Below are 24419 nucleotides of genomic sequence, written 5' to 3' on the forward strand. Positions count from 1 at the left end.
TCCACTAATTCGTATTAGCGGCCGTATATACGGCCCAGCTAATACAAATTTATATGCCATCGGAGGGTTACAAAGCAGTCGTATTTGACTGCTTTGTAAATCCCCCTCCGGAACAAGACAAAGCATACGAGGTATGCTGTCGTATTAAGACTATGAATGCAACTTTTTGCATTCATATTCTTAGTAAATTTCCCCCAAAAGGTCTGTAACTGAGTCCATCATGAACCTTTGTCTTTTTTATACAACCTGATATACACACATTCATGATTCCGTGCTATACTAGCTTCCGTTTCTAAACATTCCCCTCTATTAAAAACCAAAAATAATATAGACACGTATGGCACTATTCTGTTACAATACATGGCTGATATTTTGGTTTTTATGGCCAGTGTGAAATCCTATCTTTAAGTAAATTGATGGACAACACGTCAGTTGGGCAGTTTGAGTAATGCTACACCAGCTGTAAAGGTGCCCACAGACGCTACAATTGTACTGTGCTATGCGTTTTTGACTGTACAATGGTTCTATACAATTTTTCTTCCAGCTTGCTATGAGATGTGCACTTGGATGCATGTGATGAACCCATGTTTGTAATGTTAAATTTCAGATGTAGTCTAAAAAGTACGTGCAGCACATACTTTTTTAGACATACAATATCGGGCTCCCGGGAACATAAACACCATCCAATACATAAGTACATAAGATGCAATTTGTGCTTAAAAAGTACAAAACGCATTCGATAATTGATGCGTCTGTGGGCACCTTTACACTTTATTCCTAGCTACGGGTGTACCAATGCATAGCACCACATAGCGTGCCTTATTAGCGTTCCTGATGCTCTCGTTATACCTTTATGACTGTATATGGTTAACAGCAATTTAACACACTTAAACCTTAATATATATTATCAAGGAGCGTCCCTGACACTGTCAGCTTAAAGAAATAACTTAGCGAACACAATATGTATTTCGTCCATAGCGGACACAAAGGGGTAACAATGCTACACAGTAGTAACACAATATGAATAAATGATACAACAACATAACATTCACAGGGGAACCAGACGAAAGTACAATCAGCATTAGGTACTTGTGTATTATCTGGGCGCCCGATATAGTTAATTGCATGCCTTAACTTAAGGCATGCAATGTGATGCGACCGACGCGTTTTTCTGCGGTAAAATCGCATCGATCGCAACGCATGCGACCAAATCGCATGCAATGCGATCGACACGAATTTTCCATAGGAATCAATGTTAAATGGTCCCAAATGGTCCCTGAGACCCGATTTCACATTAGGGGCAATGTTAAATGCCCCCCAGCCCCCCCCCCCCCCATTAGGTGTATTATGCCAAATGCCCCCTCATTGTTAACGGCACCCCACCATCAACGCCAACCCGAAGCGTGGAGAGCGCAGCGGTACACGACCTCCGACCTTCTCATACCGCTACTATCCACGTCGGCGTAGAGTTGATTTTATATAGTGTGGCGAGCCTGAAGCGTGGCGATCGGACGAGGAATACGAGCCCGAAGCGTGGCGAGCACACTCGAAATACATGTTAAGTAATCCGCGGGGCTTGCCACGCTTCAGGCTCGTATTCTGCGTCCCCTCGAGGAATACGAGCCACAGCGGGTCTCAGGAACAATTTAATATTGATTCCTATGGAAAAATCGTGTAGATAGCATCGCATGGATGCGATTTTTCCAACCCGATGAAAAAAAATCGGGCGCCCAGATAATACACAAGTACCCAGCATTATACCACTACACCAATACTAAAGTAACAGTTACCGTTATACATACACTGCACCTGTCCTGGGCCAGGAGTCTATAGTCAAGATTGATCACAGCATAGTGAGCTCCCGGTCCAGGATGTAGTCATTTAAAGGGAAAAGCAATAGGATCCAGCAGGTCTTCCATTGAGTCAGCTTTCACCTCTTCTGATAGGCTTAGTCCAGGTGCACAGATGTTCCTTTGTTCAAAGCTCAGGGGGTAACACCGAGAAGCTGGTTCAAACTGACTATTTCCACGTGGCCATACTTTCATTATTATTACGATGGTTCATAATCTGTGAATAATACACACTACTATTTCCCTTCAATCACCAGAAGGCTGCTTATGCGACGCCAAAGAAATTGATACCAAACATAAGAGAAAGAAAATATGTTTTAACCTTAAACTATGTGTAGTGCATTTTAAGCTAAATTATATATTATTAGGTTAGGGTATAAACATAGGACTGACTCATGATAGACTGTCATATGGTCGTCCACTAATGGTCGACAGGGTGAAAAGGCCAACATGAGTTTTTAATGTGTTTAGGGTGTCCATGTTGACATAGGTCTGTCAACATGGACACTGTCTAAGTGTACCCCTGCGCTGGCCATGCTTCGGGCTATGTTATTCTCCCCCCACACCCTAGTGGATGGTAGGGCATGAAATACTGCCTGTCGGCACATGTCAGCTGCAAATTTTGTAAAAAAAAGACCTATCGACCCATTGTGTGTCGACCTTTAGACTGTCTACCTTTTGACTGTCGACCATTAGTGGTCGACCATATGACTATCATGAGTCCGGATACCATTTTATTATTATGAGAGTATAAGTATAAGACAATGGGCCTTATTCTAGTTCACTCTGACAAATTCCTTCTAAGATGGACAAAACCATGTGCACTGCAGGGGGGGGGGGGGAGTTGTAAAATGTGCAGAAAGAATTCAATTTGGGTGAGTTATTTTTTTTCTGTGCAGGGTAAATACTGGCTGAATTATTTTTACACTGCAAAATAGATCTCACTTTGAAGTAAAACCCCACCCAAATCGAACTCTCTCTGCACATGTTACATCTGCCCCACCTGCAGTGCACGTGGTTTTGTCCATCTAAGAAGGAATTTGTCAGAAAGTGTGAATTAGAATAACCCGCTATGTGTAACATTATAACTGCCAACAAGTTCATTCTATCACAGCTTCCATATGCTCTTTATGTAAATACGCGACCGCAAATGGCGTCCATGATACTTTAATGTGTGTGTAGATGCAATTCAGCTTCTATAACAGTAATGCTAAAGATTGAAGAATAATATGGTTTCTGTGTGTGTGTGTATAGCTTCTTTAATACAAACAAGTGGTACACTATATTTCAGTTTGTGATTTTTGTCTTCTAGATCTTTTTATTCAATTTCTCTCTCTACCAGCTGATAGCATGGGTTTACAAACTGACTCAAAGTCTTGCACTCAAATCTAAATCTAACAGCCCACAAGTTGCAGGCAGCTGTGACATCGCTTCTCGGCCTTTTGGCTAAGATCAAGTGTAGTATCTGTTCTTATCAGTTTACTCTGAGAGGCAGCTCTGCTCCTTGTTTCTTGGACCGACAACGGTCCTTCTCAGGGCTACCGCTGCTGGCCGAGAGAGCGAAAGAGCGAAGACGTCGAGACTGCGAGGAGGAGAAGACATCGCTGAAGAGGGAGAAGCCGGCGAAGAAGACTGAGGGTCAGACTTGTCTGCTCTGCCCTCCGAAGCGACTGCCGACCCCTCCGCCTCTCGACGCCGAGAAAGAAGCTCCGCCCCCGACTGCGAGGAGAAGAGGATTTCGCCTAAGGAGGGAGACCAACGCACCCTAGCCACCTGGGAGAGGCAGACTTGTTTGCTCTGCCCTCTCGAAGCCTTGCAGCACTCCCGAGCTGCCTAGGAGGGTCAGACTTTTCTGCTCTGCCCTCTGAAGCCTTCCACCGCTCCGGAGCCGCCGCCGAGGGTCAGACTTTCTGCTCTGCCCTCCGAAGCTCTGCAACGCTCCCCAGCCTCCGTGGAGGGTTAGACTTGCTTTGCTCTGCCCTCTGAAGCCGTGCATCGCTCTCTAGCCACCTTGGAGGGTTAGACTTGTGTTGCTCTGCCCTCTGAAGAGATCTCCTCCTTCCCCTCCTGCCGGGGTCCCGGAAAAGACCCTTTTGCCCCGAGAAGCCGGAAGGATGGCCACAGCCTCCGCTCCAGCCCCCCTCGCCGGGAAGAAGGGCAAGTCCCCGGCCGAAACCCCAGCAAATGTGGCCGGCCCCAGCTCCTGCCCCCCTTCAGGGACACCACCAGCGGTGCCCGCCAGGGATGGCTCCAAGGCTACCCCAGCCCTGGAACCCTGGATGAGGCAAACCGTGGTGATGAAGCTGAAGGAGGTGGACGGACGGGTGCCGGACCTTTCGCTGGTGCAATTCGGCAAGATGATGGTCCTGGACCAAGGATTCTCGGCCCCCGAAGTCCTCAGCACCCAGACCTTCATCAAGGGGATCTTTTATGTCACCTTCGCCACCATTGCCATCTGCAAGAGGTATTGGGAGGCGGTGAAAGCGGCGAAGCCTGATTCCCCTCTCTCTCGCTTTGTGGGCAACTGCCCTATTCAAAGAGAGGAGAGGCGGTTGATGGTTTCAATGCGAAGTCCACATGTGCCTGCCAAAGACATCGTCACGTTCCTGAGCAGATCCTGCACGGTCATCAGGGACCCCACAAGGGTCCTGCTGAGCAACGGGCTCTGGGACGGAAAGTGGTCGGTGGTGGTCAGGCTCCACAAGGACACTTCGTGCCCAGACGGAGTCAAGCACCTCAAACAGTGCTTCTCCCTGGGGGGAACCGCTGGACTCATCTACTACGCAGATCAACCACGCACCTGTCGAAAGTGCAGTGGGAAAGACCACGTGGGAAGAGAGTGCAAGGTCTCGGCATGCAAGTTCTGTCACGTGGCCGGCCACGAGACAAAGGACTGCCCCACGAAGCTCGTCTGCAACCTGTGCGGCAAAGGAGATCACCTCTACAAGGCATGCCCTGACAGAGCGAGGTCCTACGCTGCAGCAGTGAAGGGAGCTACCCCCATGGTACCTCCCCAGCCGGTACAGAAACAGCCGAAGCCGCAGAGACAAGGTGGTAAGAAACCCTCCTCTGCCCCTGTCATTCCCACCCCTCCTCCCCTACCTCCCTCTGTGACAGCACCCCCCTCCGCTGCTGCTCACACCCCTCCCTCACCCTCCCGACCTCCTGCCCAACCCACCCCTCTACCCTCCACCCCCTCTGTCCCTCTCCTCTCCGAGGAGGAGTTCCCACCCCTTGCCCCTGCAGGTCCGACCCCGCTGAGACGGAAGAGGAAGGTGTTGGAGAGCCCAGCTGCCGACCCGGAAACTTCCAAAAAGGCAGCAGTTGAGTCGGTGGAACCACCCCAGCCCGCCCCCTCGAGGAGGAGATGGCGGCCTTGGTGGAATGTTACGATGAGTTCGGGCCAACTGAACTTGTCTGCGACAGCGACATCGACCAGCTGCTTGGCATTACGGAACCAGCCCATGAAGGTGATCCAGCTGCAGAGCCGGAAGCTGCGCCCCCCGATGGGAGTGGTAACGTAAATGTATCGTAACCTAACCTGACCTTTCTCTTAACAGATGGTAGCTTTTAATATTCTTACCATTAATGTGAGGAGCATTAAGGATAAGGCTAGGAGACAGTCTGTTTTTACTTTCCTTGACTTTCAGAAATGTGATGTATACATGTTGCAGGAATGCTCTCTCCCTTTCTCCAGGTCCTACAAGCACCTGGCCCGGCAGTGGTCCCATGGCCCGTCCTACTGGTCCGGTGGAGGTGAGTGTAAGTCTGCAGGGGTAGCCATTCTGATCAGGGGGAGCCTCTTCACGCTGGATTCTGTTCAGGAGCTTGTCTGCGGCAGGTTAATTGTCGTAGACGGCTCCTGGGCAGGGGAGCCTATCAGGCTTATCTGCGTGTACGCTTCACCTATCAAGAATGAGCGTTTGGAACTATTCCAGACCCTGCGGACCCAGCTCGCCACCACCAGGGCTGTAGTGATGGCTGGAGACTTCAACTGCCCGATCGAAGGGGATGGACGAAGCACCTGCAACTCTGCGAAGTTGGACATCACGTCCAATCTGCTCCGGGAAATGGTGGCCGAAGCGTCACTGCGGGACGCTGTGGGCTCCATGGGGGCCGGCTCCATGAATTTCACGTGGAGCCGCCCCGATGGCTCTGTGCGTTCCCGCATTGACTTTGTGTTCACCTCCCGGGCAGTGCAGCAGGTTAGGCATTCTATGGTTCCCTGCTTCTTCTCTGACCACAGGGCCATTCTCTTCCAAGGAATCCTGGGCCATGGTTTTCCATCTGGCCCAGGCTCCTGGAAGTTGAACTGTGCACTGCTGGAAAGGGAGGAGGTATTGGCTGAACTTAAGGATGCCTACATCACATGGAAAAATGACAAATGTTATTTTGACTGTATGTCTGACTGGTGGGAATATGCCAAATCTAACATCCGCAGCTTCTTTCAGGTCAAAGGGCGTATCCAGGCATGCGACCGTAAGAGGAACCTCAGAAACCTGCAGCGTGAGCTCCAGTCCCTGGTGGACCTCCAGCGGTGCGGCTGGGACGTGAAGGACGACCTGGATGAGACCAAAAAGAGCCTGAAAAGGCACTTTGAGGAGGAGTCCAGACGTATCGTCTTCCGTTCCAAGGTGGAGAATCTGGAGAAGGGTGAGAAGTGTTCTTCTTTCTTTTTCAGGAAACTCCACTCTGGCCACACGCCCCTGACCGAGCTGCGAGATGAGAATGGCATTCCCAGACAGGGGAAGGAGGGCGTGATGAAGGTCGTCCGCGACTACTACAGCGACCTCTACTCCCCTAAGACGACTGACAACGACATGGCCGACAAGTTCCTGTCAGGTATCACTAACCCTATTGATCCTGCAGGCAGATCGGCGCTGGACGCTCCCCTGACGCTGGAGGAGGTATTCTCTGCCACCAAATCCTTTAGGCAAGGCAGGACTCCAGGTAACGATGGTCTCCCAGCTGAGCTCTATGTAGCGCTGTGGGATCTAATCGGCCCGGACCTGCTCGAGCTGTATGAGGAGATGGTGGTGGAGGGAAAAATGCCTCCTTCGCTGAGGGAAGGGATGATCACGATCTTGTATAAGCGGAAGGGGGAGAGATGTGAGCTGAAAAATTGGAGGCCCATCTCTCTTCTGAACGTGGACTACAAGATCCTCGCCAAGGTACTGGCCAATAGGCTGAAGGCTGTCATCGGACAGATTGTTCATCCGGATCAGACCTGTGGTATACCAGGCCGCAGGATCGCAGACAGCCTTGCCCTCCTCAGGGACACGGTCCATTACGTGAAAGATCGTAATGTGCGCACGGCCCTGATCAGTCTTGATCAGGAAAAGGCCTTTGACCGTGTCTCTCATGAGCTGATGGGTAAGGTGCTGCGAAAATTTGGTCTTGGTGAATTGTTTTGTTCGTATGTTAACCTTATGTACCTTGATATCCACAGCACGGTGTTGGTGAACGGCTGGAAGACTGACCCCTTTCCGGTCCTCTCTGGGGTCAGACAAGGCTGCCCTCTTTCACCTCTTCTTTTTGTTTGTGTTATAGAGCTCCTGGCCCTATCCATCAGACAGAATCCAGAGATTAGAGGGATCACCGCACCAGGTCCAGACCACCCAGTGGCCAAGTGCTCGCTGTACATGGACGACGTCACTGTCTTCTGCGCGGATCAACGCTCGGTGGCAGCACTCGTCCAGACCTGTGAGGACTTCGGCCGTGCTTCGGGGGCAAAAGTCAACTGCGGGAAGTCAGAAGCCATGCTCTTCGGAAACTGGCACCTGTCATCCTCGGCTCCTTTCCCATTTACCGTCAAACCGGACCTCATCAAAATTCTGGGTGTCTGGTTCGGTGATGATGGAGCCGCCCGGAAGTGCTGGGATGAGAAACTTGCTACAGTGAGACAGAAAATTGGACTGTGGAGCCTCAGAGACCTTTCCATCGAAGGGAAAGCCCTTGTGCTGCGGAACGAGATCCTTCCCGTCCTGCAGTACACAGCCCAGGCCTGGCCGCCGCCAACTGCGGTCTGCAAGGCCATTACCCGGGCCACTTTCCACTTCATCTGGGGCTCCAAAATGGACAGAGTGAAGCGGAGCATTATGTACAAGGATCCCCTCAAAGGTGGCAAAGGCATTCCAGACATTCCAACTATGCTGAGAGCCTTCTTTGTATGTACGTGCATCCGCAGAACTTTGATTGACAGTTGTGCCGGCTCTGCGGGGAACTCCATGTCCCGCTTCTTCCTCCTACCACTGTGGAGGACCCTTAAATGGGACAAGTGGGACAGCTCCATCCCTTACAACTGGACCACTCCGTGGTTTTACCTGGACGTGTCCAAGTTTGTGAGGGAACACCAACTGGAGGGATTAAAACCCGACTTGTGGAAGCCAAAAACTGTCCACAAGCTCATCAGAGCCAAAGACACTATGGAATCGATCCCAGGGCTCCCGGCGGCAACTGTTAAGTTTGTCTGGGAGTGCGTGGCATCCAAGAGACTGACTAATAGACATAAAGACTTGTCATGGATGGCCATCCAGGGGGGTTTGCCTCTCCGGTCATTCATGCACTCCCGAAACTTGTGTAGGTACAGACATTGTCCCTGGTGCCTCGTTCGCGAGGAAACATCTATGCACCTCTTCTGGGACTGCACCTATGCACAGTTGCTGCTGGATGCCCTAGAGACTGAGTTTAAGGACTGTGTGCCCAGGAGCCACCTATCGTACCATTCGGTGCTTTACGGACTGTTCCCCGGCACACACACTGTTGGGGCGACCCAGGAAGCCTGGCGCCTTATAAACTGTTTTAAGGACGCTGTGTGGTTTGCCAGGAATCGCCTCATTATGAGGAGGGAGAGGATGTCCGTGCAGGACTGCCGCAGGCTGATCCACAGCCTGCTCAGAGACTACTCCATCCGGGATAGCCCTGAGGAAGAAGAGGACTAACCCCCCCCTTCTTCTGGCCCTTTCCCCATTGAACTGAGTGATAAGAACTGTGACGTGGCCCCACTCCCCCATTTCACGATGTCTGTTGTTTTATTGATGTCCTGTCTATTTATTGCCCTCCCCTTATATGTGTCTGTCTGGTCAATAAAGCTTCGGGCAACGTGACTCCCCCTCCCTCATCCCCCTCCCCTCCACCCATAGTCTTATCCATAGTCAATGATTGTTTAAGGTTAGAATGCATAGTGCATAGCATGTCTTATGGTATTTGATTTCTTATACTGTATTTCATGAAATGTACTATACAGTTTTGCATGTGTGCTGTGTTTTGGCTGTGCTGCGACACAGTATATATGTCTGAATGTTACCGTCTGTTTTTTGCTTTCTTTATGTACAATAAAGATTTGCCTTTTCAATCAAAAATTGGCAATTCAGCTGCTGGACTTAAAGCAGACTATTAAAAGGCAAAACCAACCTGAAAATAAATGTCTGTAAGAGAATATATGCATAGATCGTAGGTTATATATCTCTTCTTGCAGGGACTCTAACCTAGAAATTTTGGAAAACCAGCTTCTCATCAAAAGAGTCTCAGAGTTTCTATTCACATCCAAAGGAATGTGGGTGGATACAGGCTATTGATGCTGTAAAAGGTGCGCGCACACACACACACGCGCACACACACACGCGCACACCAATGATTTAAAAAAAAGATTTAGCAAAAGATGAATAGGAATGCAAATAGAATCTTGGGATAAATCTTTTGTCAAAATGTGCTCGCCTGAAGTCTTTTGTCCAGGACAGACAAAATATTTTAAAGGAAAATTTATGCGCACATCTTAAGATCGCTGATCTTTCTAGTGGGCACCTTTACGATTCAACCGTTATAGAGGTTATTTACCAAAATGCATTTAACCAAGTCCGCTTATTTGCATCTAAGGTTTACTTTCAACAATAATAGACATATATATAAATAATAGAAATATGTAGGTTAGCCAAGTGCCTAGCAATACTATGTTTAATAAAGTTCTTATGGTAATTCAAGTCCGTATAGAATAACGAGCTGGGGTGATGGCTGGTTCCTCACTGTACATTTGAGAAGAAATTTTGCCACTGTCAAAGCATTTTTTGAACACTTTATTTTTTTATATAAAATTGCATTGGATAGAATTTAAATAGGTGTTATTAAGCCAATTCAATTAATAAAAAAATACAAAAAATTATAATTTGAGTGGTTTTGCGTTGAACTATTAAGCCAGTTAAGTGGTTAAAAATAAAGCCTCACACTTGAAGTTACATAAAATTCTAATAATCACAAAAAATAAAAATAGACTTAATATAGGTTTTTAATAGACAATATTGCCATTAAATACAGAAAACAGAATGAACTGAACTGTTAAGACACAAAAATGATTTTAAGCTAACGTATATCGTTCCATCAAAATCTTCAAAATAGCCTACTTGTGTTACAGAATTTGAATTGGGGAAAAAAGAAGGATCCATAGTAGCTGTAAAAATGTACTCTGGTTCCTATGGGAGATACTGTAAGAAAATAACCATATGCACATTACTCTTTTACTCTTAATATGATGTATGTGCTTATAGAAATATTTTAGTAACTGCTTGCACACATTTTGTCACATTGTTTCTCTGCACCAATTATAATCAGCAAAAACAGGGATTGAACATACAAACTCAATGTAATCATTTACTCACATTTAAAAAGTAAGTAAATGAAAAATGCAACTGGATTCAAAATGAAAAGGAATCTTATTAAACGGAACATAAAAAAACAGAACATACTATAATAGCAGTCTGATATTTAAACTTTGTACATTTTATTATATACCTCCTCAGGGCAGGATCAGGAAGGTGCTTGGTGGGTCTTATACGACCAGGTAAATGTAAACATTCCTCCTTGTGGATCATTGCATTGTCCTGTGTGGTCATGCAAGGCAAGCAGATCAGGTAAAGTCTACACTGCACTATTTCCCCCTTGTCTAATTCAGTTTGGAATGTAGAATAGAAGACACTCATCTCTTATAACCCTTTCACATAAAACTTCTACAAACTTCTAACCCCCGGTTATTTCAGGTGCAACTCAGGTCCGTGCTTGGTGTGTGAGGGTCTACCTGGGTGGTGTTACCCTGAAACCTGTAGCCGGTATCCTGCAGTGTGAATGGTGTGACCCGGTTCATGTAAAAAATATACAGGGAGCTGGCCAAACCAGTGCTTGAAGAGAATGTCATCTCCAAGCACCTGTATGAACCCTGTGATGTGAGCATTTGGGCACAGCTTGAAACAGTGTTCAAAATCCTGGGTGGGACCTAGTGTTTTTGGTGTTAAAAGGGGAAATACACTGTAAATGTTCTCTTTTACATAAATCAATTTACTTTTTAGACTCAATATTGGGCTATCCACCAAAAATGTTACATTAAGGCTGGCGTAGCCAACTCCAGTCCTCGAGAGCTACCAACAGTTCATGTTTTCCAGATCTCCTCACAAAATCGCATGTGAAGTTATTAGCTCCACCTGTGGATCTTTGAAAATATGTCAGAGTAATGAGTGCACCTTTGCAGTAACTAGGTTGTCTGGAAAATGTGAACTGTTGGTAGCTCTCGAGGACTGGAGATGGCTACCACTGCACTAAAGGTAAAAAAAGGCCAGCGTGAATCAATAACTTAACCCGGTCAAACTGAAAATAAAAAATAACCTTGTGATTTTATACAGACTACTCACTTGCTAGTCTAATTAATTTGGGAATGGACTGGTGGAGGTTGTAATTAAGCACATTTGCAGACAAGCTGAAACGTGGATAAGTGTTCCACAACTTTTAAATTAGAAACTACCATTTTAACCAGAAAACGAATAACTATAGCAATGTGATGCATTCTCTTTAACACTGGATTAACATGAGAAAAAAATTAAAGGGTAAAATACCTATGGTGTTCGTTAATTTTTCATACAGTACCAACATGTCACGATGTGCAATTTAATACTTATTAAATCAATATTTATCCCTAGAGACTAAAAAGGAAAAAAAATAATGGTACTTGTGTATTATAACGGCGCCCAAGATTTTCATCGCAGGTATCTGATCGAATGCGATGCGATTTTTAATTGTACAAGCACCCTAATGGGTACTTACTATGTTAAATGCACCCGCATTGTCAACGCCACCCCCACTATCAACGCCAACCCGAGGCGTGGCGAGTGCAGCGGTACTCGTCCTCCGACCTTTTCATACCCCCACTATCCACGTCGGCGTGGAGTATATTTTAGATAGTCTGGCGAGCACAGCGAGCCCCGCGGATTACTTGACATGTATTCCGCGTCCCCTTGTGGCGTTTGCCACACTATCTATAATCAACTCCATGCCGATGTGGATAGGGGTATGAAAAGGTCAGAGGACGCGTACCGCCACGCTTTGGGTTGGCGTTGATAGTGGGGGTGGCGTTGACAATGAGGGTGCATTTAACATAGCAAGCACCAATCAGGGTGCTTGTACAATTAAAAATCGCATCGCATTCCATTTTGCTGGCATGCGATGCTATGCGATATTTTATTGTACATTGCGGGTCTTTTCAACCGAATATCGCATCGCATACCACTAATTAAGGTATGCGATGGGCGCCGTAATAATATAAAAGTACCAAAATAATTCTAACAAATAAAAAAAACATTGGCAATTCTAAAAGCAGAACAAGTCATTTATAAAAACAAAAACAAGTATAATAGGAAATTCACTCTGAAGTCCTTCGTGGACATCTAAAATTTATTTTACATAACTTTCATTGCTGTTCAATTAAATTCAACTGTAACAATACCTGCACCCAATTTGAGGAAACAAATATATATATAGGCTTGACTTTACACCTATTCTAGCAGAAATGGCAGATTTATTTTGTCCCTTTGAAATCTGTAGTTTAGTCTACAGCTTGTTTTCAGTGAAAGAAACGTGGCCCGTCAGATCTCTCCAGCCTCACGTTCTTCTGAACTATGCTCAGACTTGCCATTAGCACTTTCATAGCTGCGTTTCTTCTGTTTCCGATCCCTGTCTCTAGATCGCTCCCTATCTTTGGATGATCTATCCTTGTCTCTGGATGACCTAGATAAAATAAAACATTAAAATTAGTTTAATATACATTTACAAATGCAAGAAATTCATTTTGCTCATCATTTGTCACAAATACCAATCCAATAAAGTATATTTTGGAACATTGAAAAATAGATAAACAAATAATTATTTTAGTGTTAATACATATACACTTTCCAGCATATTGGGGTGTATTCAATGCTTCCTGCTCGCTGTCACCACTCACCCTGTCAGTATTCAATGCACCCCCCTCATACACCAATTCCCTCTCGCTCCGTTTTTTGAGCGAGGGGGAATTGGCGTATGCGGCTCCAGAAGCAGCGAGACTCACGGCTAAATACAGCGGGTTTTCTGCATTAGCTGCGGGTGTAACTGTTTTGGGGAATTCTCGCCGTCCTGTGATGGCGAGGATTTACCCAGAACATTGAATAGGGCGAAAGGCTGGCGAGGGGGTTAAACAGCGAGGATCGCTGGTTTTCTGCAATCCTCGCTGTTTAACCCCCTCGCCGGCCGCATTGAATACTACCCATAAATGGGGCTTAATGGAGTTCTAAGAAAATATTTAAAGAAATATAACTTAATTTGTACACAATATAATGAATTGCCATAAAAAGCATGGTGCTTTGACTGAAAAAAAAAAAAAAAAAAAGTCATTAATTCCAAACATTTGTATTCTGCTTGAAAAAAGACAAATCTGGAATAAACCTGCATTTTCTGTACTATCAGCCACAATGGTCAATCATAAGCAGCAGTGGTTTACAACAATGCCGTGACCATCAGCCATCCAGCACTCAAGATACAGTCTATACCTCATGACATGGTTATCTACTTTTGTAGCACTTCCTGTACTCACAACTATGATTACCCACCTCTTTTTATTGTTCGGTCTTTCCAAGCAAAATTAATCATACGTGTAAAACACTACATATTTATGTGATTGAACATATTTGGTGTACATGATTTGAGAAATGTGTATTTTATGCAAATAAATTAAATAAAAACCACACACATACATATGCCTGCCATTGCCAACCTAATATACCACACACAAACAAGCATTACAACTAACATACTTTGATTTGGAGCTCCGGTCCACACTCCTGTCACGACTGCGATGATGACTGCGGCTGCTACTATCCGAGCGAGATCTATGACGATGACGTTTATCACGGGATCTTGAACGTGTTTTTCTTTTACGGTCCCGCGAAGAAGAGCGAGGTTTGCGTCTTTCTCTGGACCTTGACCTGGATGGAATCAATAGATAGTTATAGTGTGATGCTAAATTGTATAAGCACCCCAATGGTTTTTTTCGATGTTAAATGGTTCCCCTATGCAATTTAAAATTTTATAAGCACCCTAATGTGTGCTTACAATGCTAAATGCACCCCCACTATCAACGCCAGCCTGATGCGCGGCGAGCCCGCGAGGGGTGGCGGTACGCATCCTCCGACCTTTTCATACCCCCACTATCCACGTCGGCGTGGATTTGATTTTATATAGTGTGGCGAGCGCAGCGGGCCCGAAGCGTGGCGAGCCCCGCGAGTTGGACGCGTATTACTTTACATGTATTCTGCGTCCGCTCGCCACACTATCTAAAATCAACTCCATGCCGACGTGGATGGTGGGGGTATGAAAAGGTCGGAGGACGCATACCGCTGCGCTCGCCACGCTTCGGGTTGGTGTTGATAGTGGGTGTGTCGCGGGGGGTGCTTTTAACATTGTAAGCACCCATTTGGGTGCTTATACAATTTAAAATCGTATACAATCACATTGTATGCCATATACAATGGTATACAATTTTAAATTGTATAACATAGGGTGCCATCGCATCGCATCCCATTGTAATGCTTATGGTATACGATGCGATGGGCGCCGTGCTAGGAAACAAGTACCAGACTTTTTAATGTATTGCAGGGAGTACTCACGCTACCAGAAGACAGAAGGGTAGCGCTGAATGTATAAAGTACCATAAAAAAATTATAATAATAAATTGTATGTATTCAAGTATACTGAAACAGTTATCAGTAAATAAGAGCTAACTTAATGTGCACCTCACAGATAAATAAGTGCACCCAATAAATAAAAAACTAAGAATGGTAAGCCGTGTGTGCCAGATAAAGCAGGGGCCATTGTCCCTGTTGCCAGCACTGTGATAGGGCAAAATTGGTGGAGTGGGGATGCCGACTTGCCACCCGCTTAGGTGTAAAAATAAAGAAATTTAAATAAAGACAGCAGAATCAATATAAAAAAACTATTTAGGGACCACTTTTCATGCCGGTATTAACATTTCTAGTGACAAATAGGAATAAACTAAACAGAATGACAGCAAATTATTTTACAGTTAAAATATAGTTCACACAGAACTACTTAAAAGATTCTTGTGACCCCCGCATAGCAGGATTGATTTGATCCACTAGCATCCATGTATATACAGAACATGGTTTCCATCATTACAGAAGTGTCCTCACCTTCTTTTCAGTTTGTCACGTTCCTCCCTATCTCTCTCTTCTCTGCGTTTCAACCTGTCTAGATTCCTCTTCTCTTGCTTTTCTGCCACAAGCCTCTTAATATGAAAAAAAAAAAAAAAAAAGTTTCATATAAATAACAAATGTTCTAATATAAAAGGAAATCCCTTTTAACTAAGAAAAAAATGCTGAAAAAAGTATTAATGGTAGGATACACACATTATCATTACTCCAAGTCTAGAAAATAACAAGTGTGGGCTGCCTAGACCATTGTAGTATAAAGAAATGTATTTAGTGTATACAGAATGGAAGGTTGTAACATACCTTTAGCTCATCTAATTTCTCACGTATCTCAATGAAGCCCAAGTGTAACTTGCCACCAAAATGGTCAGCCAGTCTTCTGTCATTGTCATGCAGACCCAAATATGCAGAACAAACTTCACATACTCTCAGTTTCTGCTGCTGGAAGCTGGAGGCTGGCATCGAGCTGCGATAGATCTCCTGTTTGTAAAATATGTGAAGAATCATTGAATAAGTAACGAATGACACTCACCCTCTCCCCTCTAAAAATGTGTTTTTTTTTTTTTTTTAAGGGGGACAAGGAGGGGAAGCACTAGATAAATTTTTAAGCTGGACTTGGACTTACAAGTTGATTTAAGCAAGTTTACGTTTGTTTTTACAACAGCATTGGTACCTAATCTAATAGAAAACGTTCCTTACACACGCGAGCACTAAGGGGTAGATTTATGAGGTGTCGATCAGGGGAATATGCGCTATCCCCATGCGTTATGGCAGGGAATAGCGCTTCCCCTGATCTATCACACCCACTGTGTGGGTGTCTAACGTGCGGCAGTGCAGGGCAGGAGGCATAGCGCAGGAATGATATTTTATACTGCGCGCCTGCCTCCTACCAATGTATGAATGGTCAGCATCGCTGACCGTTCCGCAGCCTGCAGCCATCGACTTTGACAGCTGCAGGTGGCGATGCCCTATCCCCACAGCAGGGACAGCGCTGTCCCTGCTGCTGGCTCTGAGCTGCGCTGGGGATCTCGCGTGATTAGCGAGATACCGCGTATGTCCAGTCCAGCCGGCCTGGGGGAAGGAGACAGCGCGTCAGTGTTAAATGATGTGCTGTCAGCTGGAGGAGGCATCGCCTGAGGAGGGAGTTAGCGCTCCTCCGCTTCGGCGGGCAAGATGTTAATACATCTGGTCAGTCTCCCTTCCTGCTTCGCCTCGCTAATAAGGCGAAGCAGGAAGTGTTAAATCTACCCCTAAATTACAACCACACAGTATAATGGAAATTGGATGCTGGAGGGTACTAGCAACTAAAAGTTTTCCGTAAATAGGATTTAAGAAAAATCTCTAGAGCAATTGAAGTGTATAACATCCACAATAAGACAATTTTTTAGAAGTATTACCTCAGCCTCTCTCTTTTGAATTCTTGTCTGTTCAACTTCATCCATAACCTTTTGTGACTCTTCAACATTTCCTTCTGCTCCTAGTTGCTCAGCTTTGGCCAGCAATTTTCCAATCTCTTCATTCAACTCATGTACTTTCTCTGCCTAAACAAGAAAAAAAAAAAAGTTCTGTAAAGATCACATACAAACTCCTGAATTTATCAAAGGCTATTTTGTACTGTCAAATTCATTTTTTTGTATTCTAATCCCCTAAAAAAAAAAAATCTGTGCATACGTTGTCTTTTTAAAGAGTAATAGGGCCTACACACAGGGAGAATTTGCTGAGCGATCTGCACAACGATGTTTCAGCTGAGCGAACAGTCAGGGCCAGTATTCTTCAACGAGAACACTGGCCCTGACCAGCGATCTTCTAGATTTATCAAGCATGCCGGATATTAATCGCCAGACAATAGTGACGCGCAGGGCCACATATAGCCATGGCCCCTATACACGGTGCAATGTAGGGGCAGTTTCTGAGCAATTTAGTCATAAAGGGTGCCAGATCTGAATGCAGTTAAATTTGTGTTAGTAAAGCAAATCTCACACAGGCGCTGAAGATATCCTTGACCCTTTTGTTATACAATATTTTATTCCCTATTTGACTTGGTGGAACAGATTCACAGTGCGGCTAAATGTGTGTAAAGACGTGTAAGATGGTGCTTAAGGTGGCATCCAAGGCTTCAGCCATGGCCATCTCGACTAGAAGTAGTAATGTTCACTTTGGCCTAGAATTGGATACAATTATTTCTCAGGCTACCTTTGGTAAAAGCACTGCTCTTTTGGTGGCAGCTCCTAAACAGCAGGGTTTATGCTTTCATTCGGGGTGTAGCATCAGTCTTCCAATGGTTGCGCTATTCTAAGTTTCTCATATTGTCCAACAGTACTTCAATCTTTGCATTGGTGTCTGGAACCTACTCTATGGATGAGCATAAGTCACTCCTAAATTTATTTACAGTTTCTTAGACAGCACAGCAAATTCAGTTGCGCTTTACAATAGGAAACAGTGATGAAACAAACTGGATAGAAACAGACAGAGATAGGAGGGCCCTGCTCAGAAGCTTACAATCTATAGGGATAGGATAGCGAGTCTCCTGGCTTGGGGTGCTGTAACACTGAATATTCAGCTTAAAAGGAATTTAAAATCACCATTTACTCAAATTTTAATCAACATGCAAAAGCTATGAGCCATTTTCCTAGCTTTGTTGGGCACCCAGTCTGTTCTGGAAGGCCAGTCGGTGCGACTATCAGTCTAATACTACCGCATGTCTAGGTCAATAATCTTGGAGGCACAAAGGGCGTCACAGTGATTCTTCTCGGAAAACTTTGGGAGCGAACTTCCTTAGCATAAACTATTTTCTCCAAAATGGAGTTATCTTTTTGATCCGGAGGTCTTCCAACAGTTAGTTATAAGGTGGGGATCTAATGGCTTCCAAAAACTTCTAACTTTTCCAGTTTTGCCTTAAACAGTGGATGTCATAACGCTTATGTAGGATTTTCATATATCATATCTGTTTCCACTGGTCTTAATGTTTCCTTGAGTACTCAAGCACATGATCAATGAGTTATTGGAGACTACTACGACAAGGTCCATTTCTACATGAGAAACTTGCTCAGTTGGCTTTACACTGCCATGCTTTTGATACAGAACTTTAGAAAGCTAAAAGGTTTTTCCCTCTCAGTAGCCTGTACTATGTTGTAAGCACAGCTAATACCTTGTTATCGTCGGCTGCTGCTCCTTGACATAGGGCACTAACAGCTAAGTATATTGTCAATGTGCTCTCCCAAGTCTTTTTCCATTAAAGATTCCTCTAACTGTATGCCATTTAATTTAGATTTAGCAAACTAGTTTCTGGTCCCAAAGTGGTTGACCGTAAATTAATCGGTGTTAAAACGCATTTTGCATTTTGATGCCTATCCTCCAGTTTATCCAATTCACTCTGCAGAGTCGTGACACCCTAATCTGATTTTATGAACTTGCACAGGTTCGTGTCATCAGCAAAAACAGACACATTGCTCTCTACACCATCTTCTATGTCAGGGCTGGGCAATTGCGGCCCTCCAGATGTTGATGAACTACACATCCCAGCATGCCTTGCATCAGTTTCAGCATGGCCACATAGCAAAACTAATGCAAAGCATCCTGGGATGTGTAGTTCATCAACATCTGGAGGGCCGCAATTGCCCAGCCCTGTTCTATGTCATAAAAATAAATAAAATAATAACCCTTTGAGTGTCAACATCTGTGAGCGATGTGCAAAATATCCACTAACAATGCCAGTATTGCTCACATTTGTTGTATAAATTCAAATAAAAAATGTTGTTTATAAAAAAAAAAAAAAAAAAGAAGAGGTTATATTTCCTATATATTGTAGACATTGTAGGTCATTGTGATAAATAAAAATGTTTGCTTAGCAATTTTCACACCTATTTTGACAAAATCACTTGGCATTCAATGGTTAAAAATAACCCTTTTACAGAACCCTGAAGTACTTTTTTTTTTTTTTTACAGTATTAGTATTTATTATTTGGGGTATTCTTGGTTTGATTTTTAGGTTTCTTCATGTTCAATACCTCTTTTACATCGCAGCTGTAAGCCGGTATATTGCAGTTTTTTTAGCATTTTAAAACGGTACCAGCTGCAGTGTGAAAGCTCCCAGCCAATTTACCGGTTAGAGAATACCGGTATTTCAAAACGTTTCATAAGCAGGATCCTACACGGTTCTGAGCCATTTTTCCTGCAGTCTGAACGGCTCAGAACCGGTTTGAACTACACATGATAATCTGCACAAGGGTCAGTGGTTGTCTCCCTGCATGTCACCACCCACAAGCAGGAAGTGCACAACAAAGTTTTATTGCAAAGAAGCTGTTTTTTTATGGGTGAAACGGGTTGAATGTGAAAGGTACAAAAACAGTATATATACCGTAATATACTGGTTACAACATGCAATGTGAAAGGGGTTTAACTGGCTTTTGACCTGTTTTATGGAACGCAGTCTTCAAACTGCGGCCCTCCAGATGTTGTGAAACTACATGTTCCAACATGCATTGCCACATTTTTTCCTATAAGAGCATGCCAAAACTGTCAGGGCATGCTGGGACATGTAGTTCCACAACATCTGGAGGGCCACAGTTTGAAGACCCATGTACTAGAGCAGGGGTCTTCAACCTTTAAGACAGTGTGGGCCACCTAAAAAAATCCAGTGAAGTCCGAGGGCCACTAAACTCTACTGCAGTATTTCGGACAGCCCCATAGAATCACAGCTCCCCTATAACGTCAGCACAGTCCTTCATAGATAATTGGCACAGCCGCCCATACTCAGCACATAACCCCCCCACACACACATACCCCAATAGTCATCAGCAGCCAATTTGGGTTCCAGTGCAAACAGTAAAATATGTGCCCCCCCCCCATATATAATTTGATATTGAATAAATTGCACGCGCCGTAGGCGCGCTCCCAAAGAGGGGTGTGGCCTTATTATAAGGGGCGTGGTCTAATTATAAAGAGTGTGAACTAGCCGGAAAACAATTACCTGACACCTCTTTTGCAACCTGCATGACCAGACATTGGTTACCGCAGGAATGGTCTTTGTCCTGACACGCTTAAGTTGACTGAAGGCTGCACAGTGACATATAAACATGAAGTCCCACACAGTGAACTAGTATGCCTCACAGATCAAAGCCAAACAATGAAAGGCTACTTAAATCAATATACACTGTTACACTGTTTATCCGTAATGCCCATTACACATTGTGCATCACACCATAGTGTCCATTAGACATTATGCCACACACCGTAATACCTGTTGTACTTTATGTCATACACCGTAATGCCCATTACACATTATGCCGCACATGTGATGCTCATTACACATTAATCCACACAAAATTATGCCCATTGCACTAATGCTTATTATGCCACAGACCATAATGCCAGCAGTACTCCTGCTTATACATATGATGCCCCAGCAGTGCCCCTCACCCAATGCCCCAGCAGTGCCCCCACACAATGCCCCAGAAGTGCCCCTCACACAATGCCCCAGCAGTGCCCCTCACAGACAATGCCCCCAGTAATGCCCCACACACAATGCCTCCAGTAATGCCTGCAGCTTTGCCAGGTCCCCTGCTCCCGCCTGCTGTACCTCCTCAACCTGCAGCTTTGCCGGGTCACCTGCTTCCACCATCCATGCCTCCTCCTGCAGTTTCGCCGGGTCCCCTCCGCCAGCTGTGCCTCCTCCTCCTGCAGTTCCTGCGCCAGGTCCCCTGCTCCCGCCAGCTGCGTTGCCTCCTCCCGAAGCTTCGTCGGGTCCCAGCTCCCACCAGACGTGCCTCCTCCTCCCTCAGCCACACTGGATACACTCCTCTGCCTGCAGCCAATGAAAATCGGGTAGGCGGCACCCGGGGGGACTCCATTACGCTGCCTCCCTCGGCAGCATTTTCTTTTACTTTAAAAAAAATCCTGTGCATGGCGGGCAGGGGGCCACTGAGATTCGCTCCGCGGGCCACTCGTGGCCCGCGGGCCATGGGTTGAAGACCCCTGTACTAGAGTATAGTCAACCCAAATATAAGCCGAGGCACCGAATATTACCCCCCAAAAAAAAGAAAACTGGGAAAACGTATTAACTCGAGTACAAGCCTAGGGTGGGAAATGACCAGGGTATAGGGGCACACTGACAGAGGAGGAGTGGGGCTGGGGAGATGAAGGGGGAGACTGCCAAATCCCCCTCCCCCTTCATCCCATGATCCCATAATTGCAGCTGCCACAATGCTGACATCCAGAAGAAGATACTTTATATAGAACAATAAAGAAGAATAGTAGCAATATAATGGACTGCAGTGATAAATGTATGTGTGGCACGCAACTGTAGATGTGACACAATATAACTTTGTAACAGTCGTTATGTGTGACGGGCCTGGCCAGATATGTTCTTCACATTCACAGCAGGGTCTCCTGTCATTTTAGCTCCCCAGCTGGCAGGAATCTTACAGGAGGAGCAGCCAAGTACAGCGTGTTTCAGGGATGGAAGCTGTAATGGGTAACAGTCCATATAGGAGGCGGCACTGTTCAGTAAGAGATGAGAGGGTCCCAGGTAATTGGCCCAGTGCTGGTGCCCTTGCTCCCCAATACCGGCTGCTCATTTTTTTTTTTTAAATATTCTTTATTTAATTTTTTTCACATTTAACAAAACAATCACATTAATGAGCATATATAGAAAAGATCACATAATACATTAGATACTCTACATCAGGCATGCCCAAAGTCAGGCCCGGGGGGCAATTGCGGCCCGTGCTGTCATTTCAAGTGGCCCGCAGCCTCCAGCTGGAAGCGGGCAGAGCATCAGATGTGAGAAGCACAGCACAGGACACTAAAGGTGGGGCCCCGGCAAGCGCGCCTTCACCTTGCTGTGAGGTGCCGGCCGCCACAGTCAGATGTGTTTGGCGTCCTACCCTGGCTGCTGCAATCATAGATCACCCTAGTCCACAAATCACAGTGACAGCAATGTTTGGGGAGGGGGGCAGCAAGGGGGAAGCTTGCTTCCGTAACATGCAGAGCGGAGGAGGGCAGCAGCAGATGCCCAAGCATCTCCTGTCCTTGCAGTGCCTGCTTTGACTCTCATTCCTCTGGCTCACAAGGGGCTGAGAAACATACAGAGAAGGGAGGGGTCAGAGTGGGGGACATACAGTGAAGGTGGGTCAGGCTGGGGGACATACAGTGAAAGGAGGCAGTGATGGCCATTCAGAGAAGGGGGAGCAGGGGCAGGCTGGGGGACATACAGTGAATGGGGGCAGAGTGGAGTACATAGTGAATGGGGGTCATACAGTGAAAGGGAGTCATACAGTGAAGGAGGGTCAGGCTTGGGTACATACAATGAATGGAGGCACTGATGGACATTAAGAGAAGGGGGGCAGGTTGTGGGACAGAGTGAATGGGTGCAGAGTGGGGAACATACAGTGAATGGGGGACATACAGTGAAGCAGGGGCAGGCTGGGGGACAGAGTGAATGGGGGCAGAGTGGGGGACCATTCTGATGTGATTAATGATTAAAAGAATGTCAGGCTGAATGGTCGGCCCCCCACATTTTCACCTCCCCAAATCTGGCCCTCGTCGCAAAAAGTTTGGACACCCCTGCTCTACATAGTTAGGTGTATTCCCCGGAATATTGGGTGTGGTATAATGACCTGACAGTCATTAGTCAGACGTCGGAATCCCGAATGTAAAGGATGGGGAGCGCAATGAAGCCGCTCGCCTCGCTGCAGGCACGCTGCGCTCGCCACCTATTTTATTCTCCCTCTATTGGGGTCGTGGACCCGAGGGAGCAGTCGGGATTCCGACATCGGAGTAATGACTGTTGAAATCCTGACTGTCGGGGAGCCGTCCAGCACCCCGGAATATCCCCCCCCCGCCCACCGCTTGGTTGACCTATCTACCTCCCCGATAGTTAAATTTTTAGTCCTACTACTATCCTGAGCTACGGTTATCCCATGTCTTTACCAGTATGTACCATGCTATTACACTCATCCATAATACCAAACTTTTCTTACTCAGTTTATCTACTTAATTTGTGCATTAGATTTCATATATTCGACTGGAGTGCCACATAGAAGTGATACTAATAACTTATTAAACATTTTGCATTGTGCAATTATTTTAAGCTTTATAAAGTGCAAACTAATACATCTTATTGCTTACAGTTTGTGAAATGTGCCTGCCTAATTTTAAGGTGAAGAAAAAAAAAAAGAACATAACATTCGTCAAGGCGTTATTTGCCCATTCGTTATTTACCTCAGTTTATTAAACCAAAAGTGCTACTATCTTATCCAATATATTAATTACTACCTTATTTTAGGTTTATTTCCTATTCACTGGGAAAGAGCTTGGACCACCGATGCCAGATTTTATGATGTTTAGACATCGGGTTTCTGCTTATATAAAGATATATCTTTCATGCTTAAGTGTATTAGGTCACCAATGCTTTCCAGCAAGCTGGGTTCGGGCCCTTCTTTGCCATCCAGCTTCTGGCAATTATTACTTTGGCAAGTGCACATACGTTTGTAATATACTGCCGATCGCCAGGCTCAAGCTGCCGCAGGTCTATTATGTTAAGCAGACAGCCTCTTGAGGACAGTACTGCTCTAGGTATTCCTGAGTCCACTAGGGTTTAAATTTCTTCCGCCCAAAATGCAGACACCGTTTGGCACTGCCATAAAAGATGAAAGAAGGTGCCCTCATACGGGTTACACTTCGGGCATAGTATGGATGTACGACCACTAAATTTTACCATACGGGTTGCTGACATATAGGGGGTATGCAATCTCCGTCGAGCATCTCCCGTGGGGGAGATGCTCGACGGGCCCTATTCAATGCTGTCTTCCCCGACAGCATTGAACAGGGTTTCACTGCAGAACGAGCCCGACATCTCTAGCTGTCGGGCTCGTTCTGCCGAGAACAGCCGGGAAGTGACGAGCTGCCGGCTGCAGCTCGTCACTTCCCGGCCGCAACTCGCGGCCACGCCCCCTTCTCGCCGCTCGGCGGCCGGGACATTGAATCCCGACTGCCGAGCTAACCGAGAACGGGACAGGGGCACGGCTGTCGCGCTAGCTCGACAGCCGTGCCC

At 45.8% G+C, this 24419-nt stretch overlaps 1 protein-coding gene and 1 pseudogene across 4 annotated transcripts in view; one reads left to right on the forward strand and one right to left on the reverse strand.

Moving 5' to 3' along the window:
• Nucleotides 1–3276: 3276 nt before the first annotated feature.
• On the forward strand, nt 3277–3383 carry LOC146029932 (U2 spliceosomal RNA; annotated as a pseudogene).
• Nucleotides 3384–10113: 6730 nt separating this feature from the next.
• Nucleotides 10114–24419, reverse strand: part of LUC7L2 (LUC7 like 2, pre-mRNA splicing factor) — a 42023-nt gene continuing 27717 nt past the window's right edge. For all 4 annotated transcript variants that reach the window (XM_083156617.1, XM_083156616.1, XM_083156619.1 and 1 more), the window contains 5 exons: nt 16765–16908; nt 15671–15847; nt 15350–15444; nt 13955–14125; nt 10114–12893 (listed from right to left, as the gene is read on the reverse strand). In XM_083156617.1, the coding sequence (XP_083012743.1) occupies nt 12752–12893; nt 13955–14125; nt 15350–15444; nt 15671–15847; nt 16765–16908 (729 nt within the window). In that variant the 3' untranslated portion in view covers nt 10114–12751. The remainder of the gene's footprint in view (nt 12894–13954; nt 14126–15349; nt 15445–15670; nt 15848–16764; nt 16909–24419) is intronic.

The sequence above is a fragment of the Crinia signifera genome, chromosome 8 (assembly GCF_055691185.1).
Source record: "Crinia signifera chromosome 8, ASM5569118v1, whole genome shotgun sequence".
Taxonomy (NCBI): domain Eukaryota; kingdom Metazoa; phylum Chordata; class Amphibia; order Anura; family Myobatrachidae; genus Crinia; species Crinia signifera.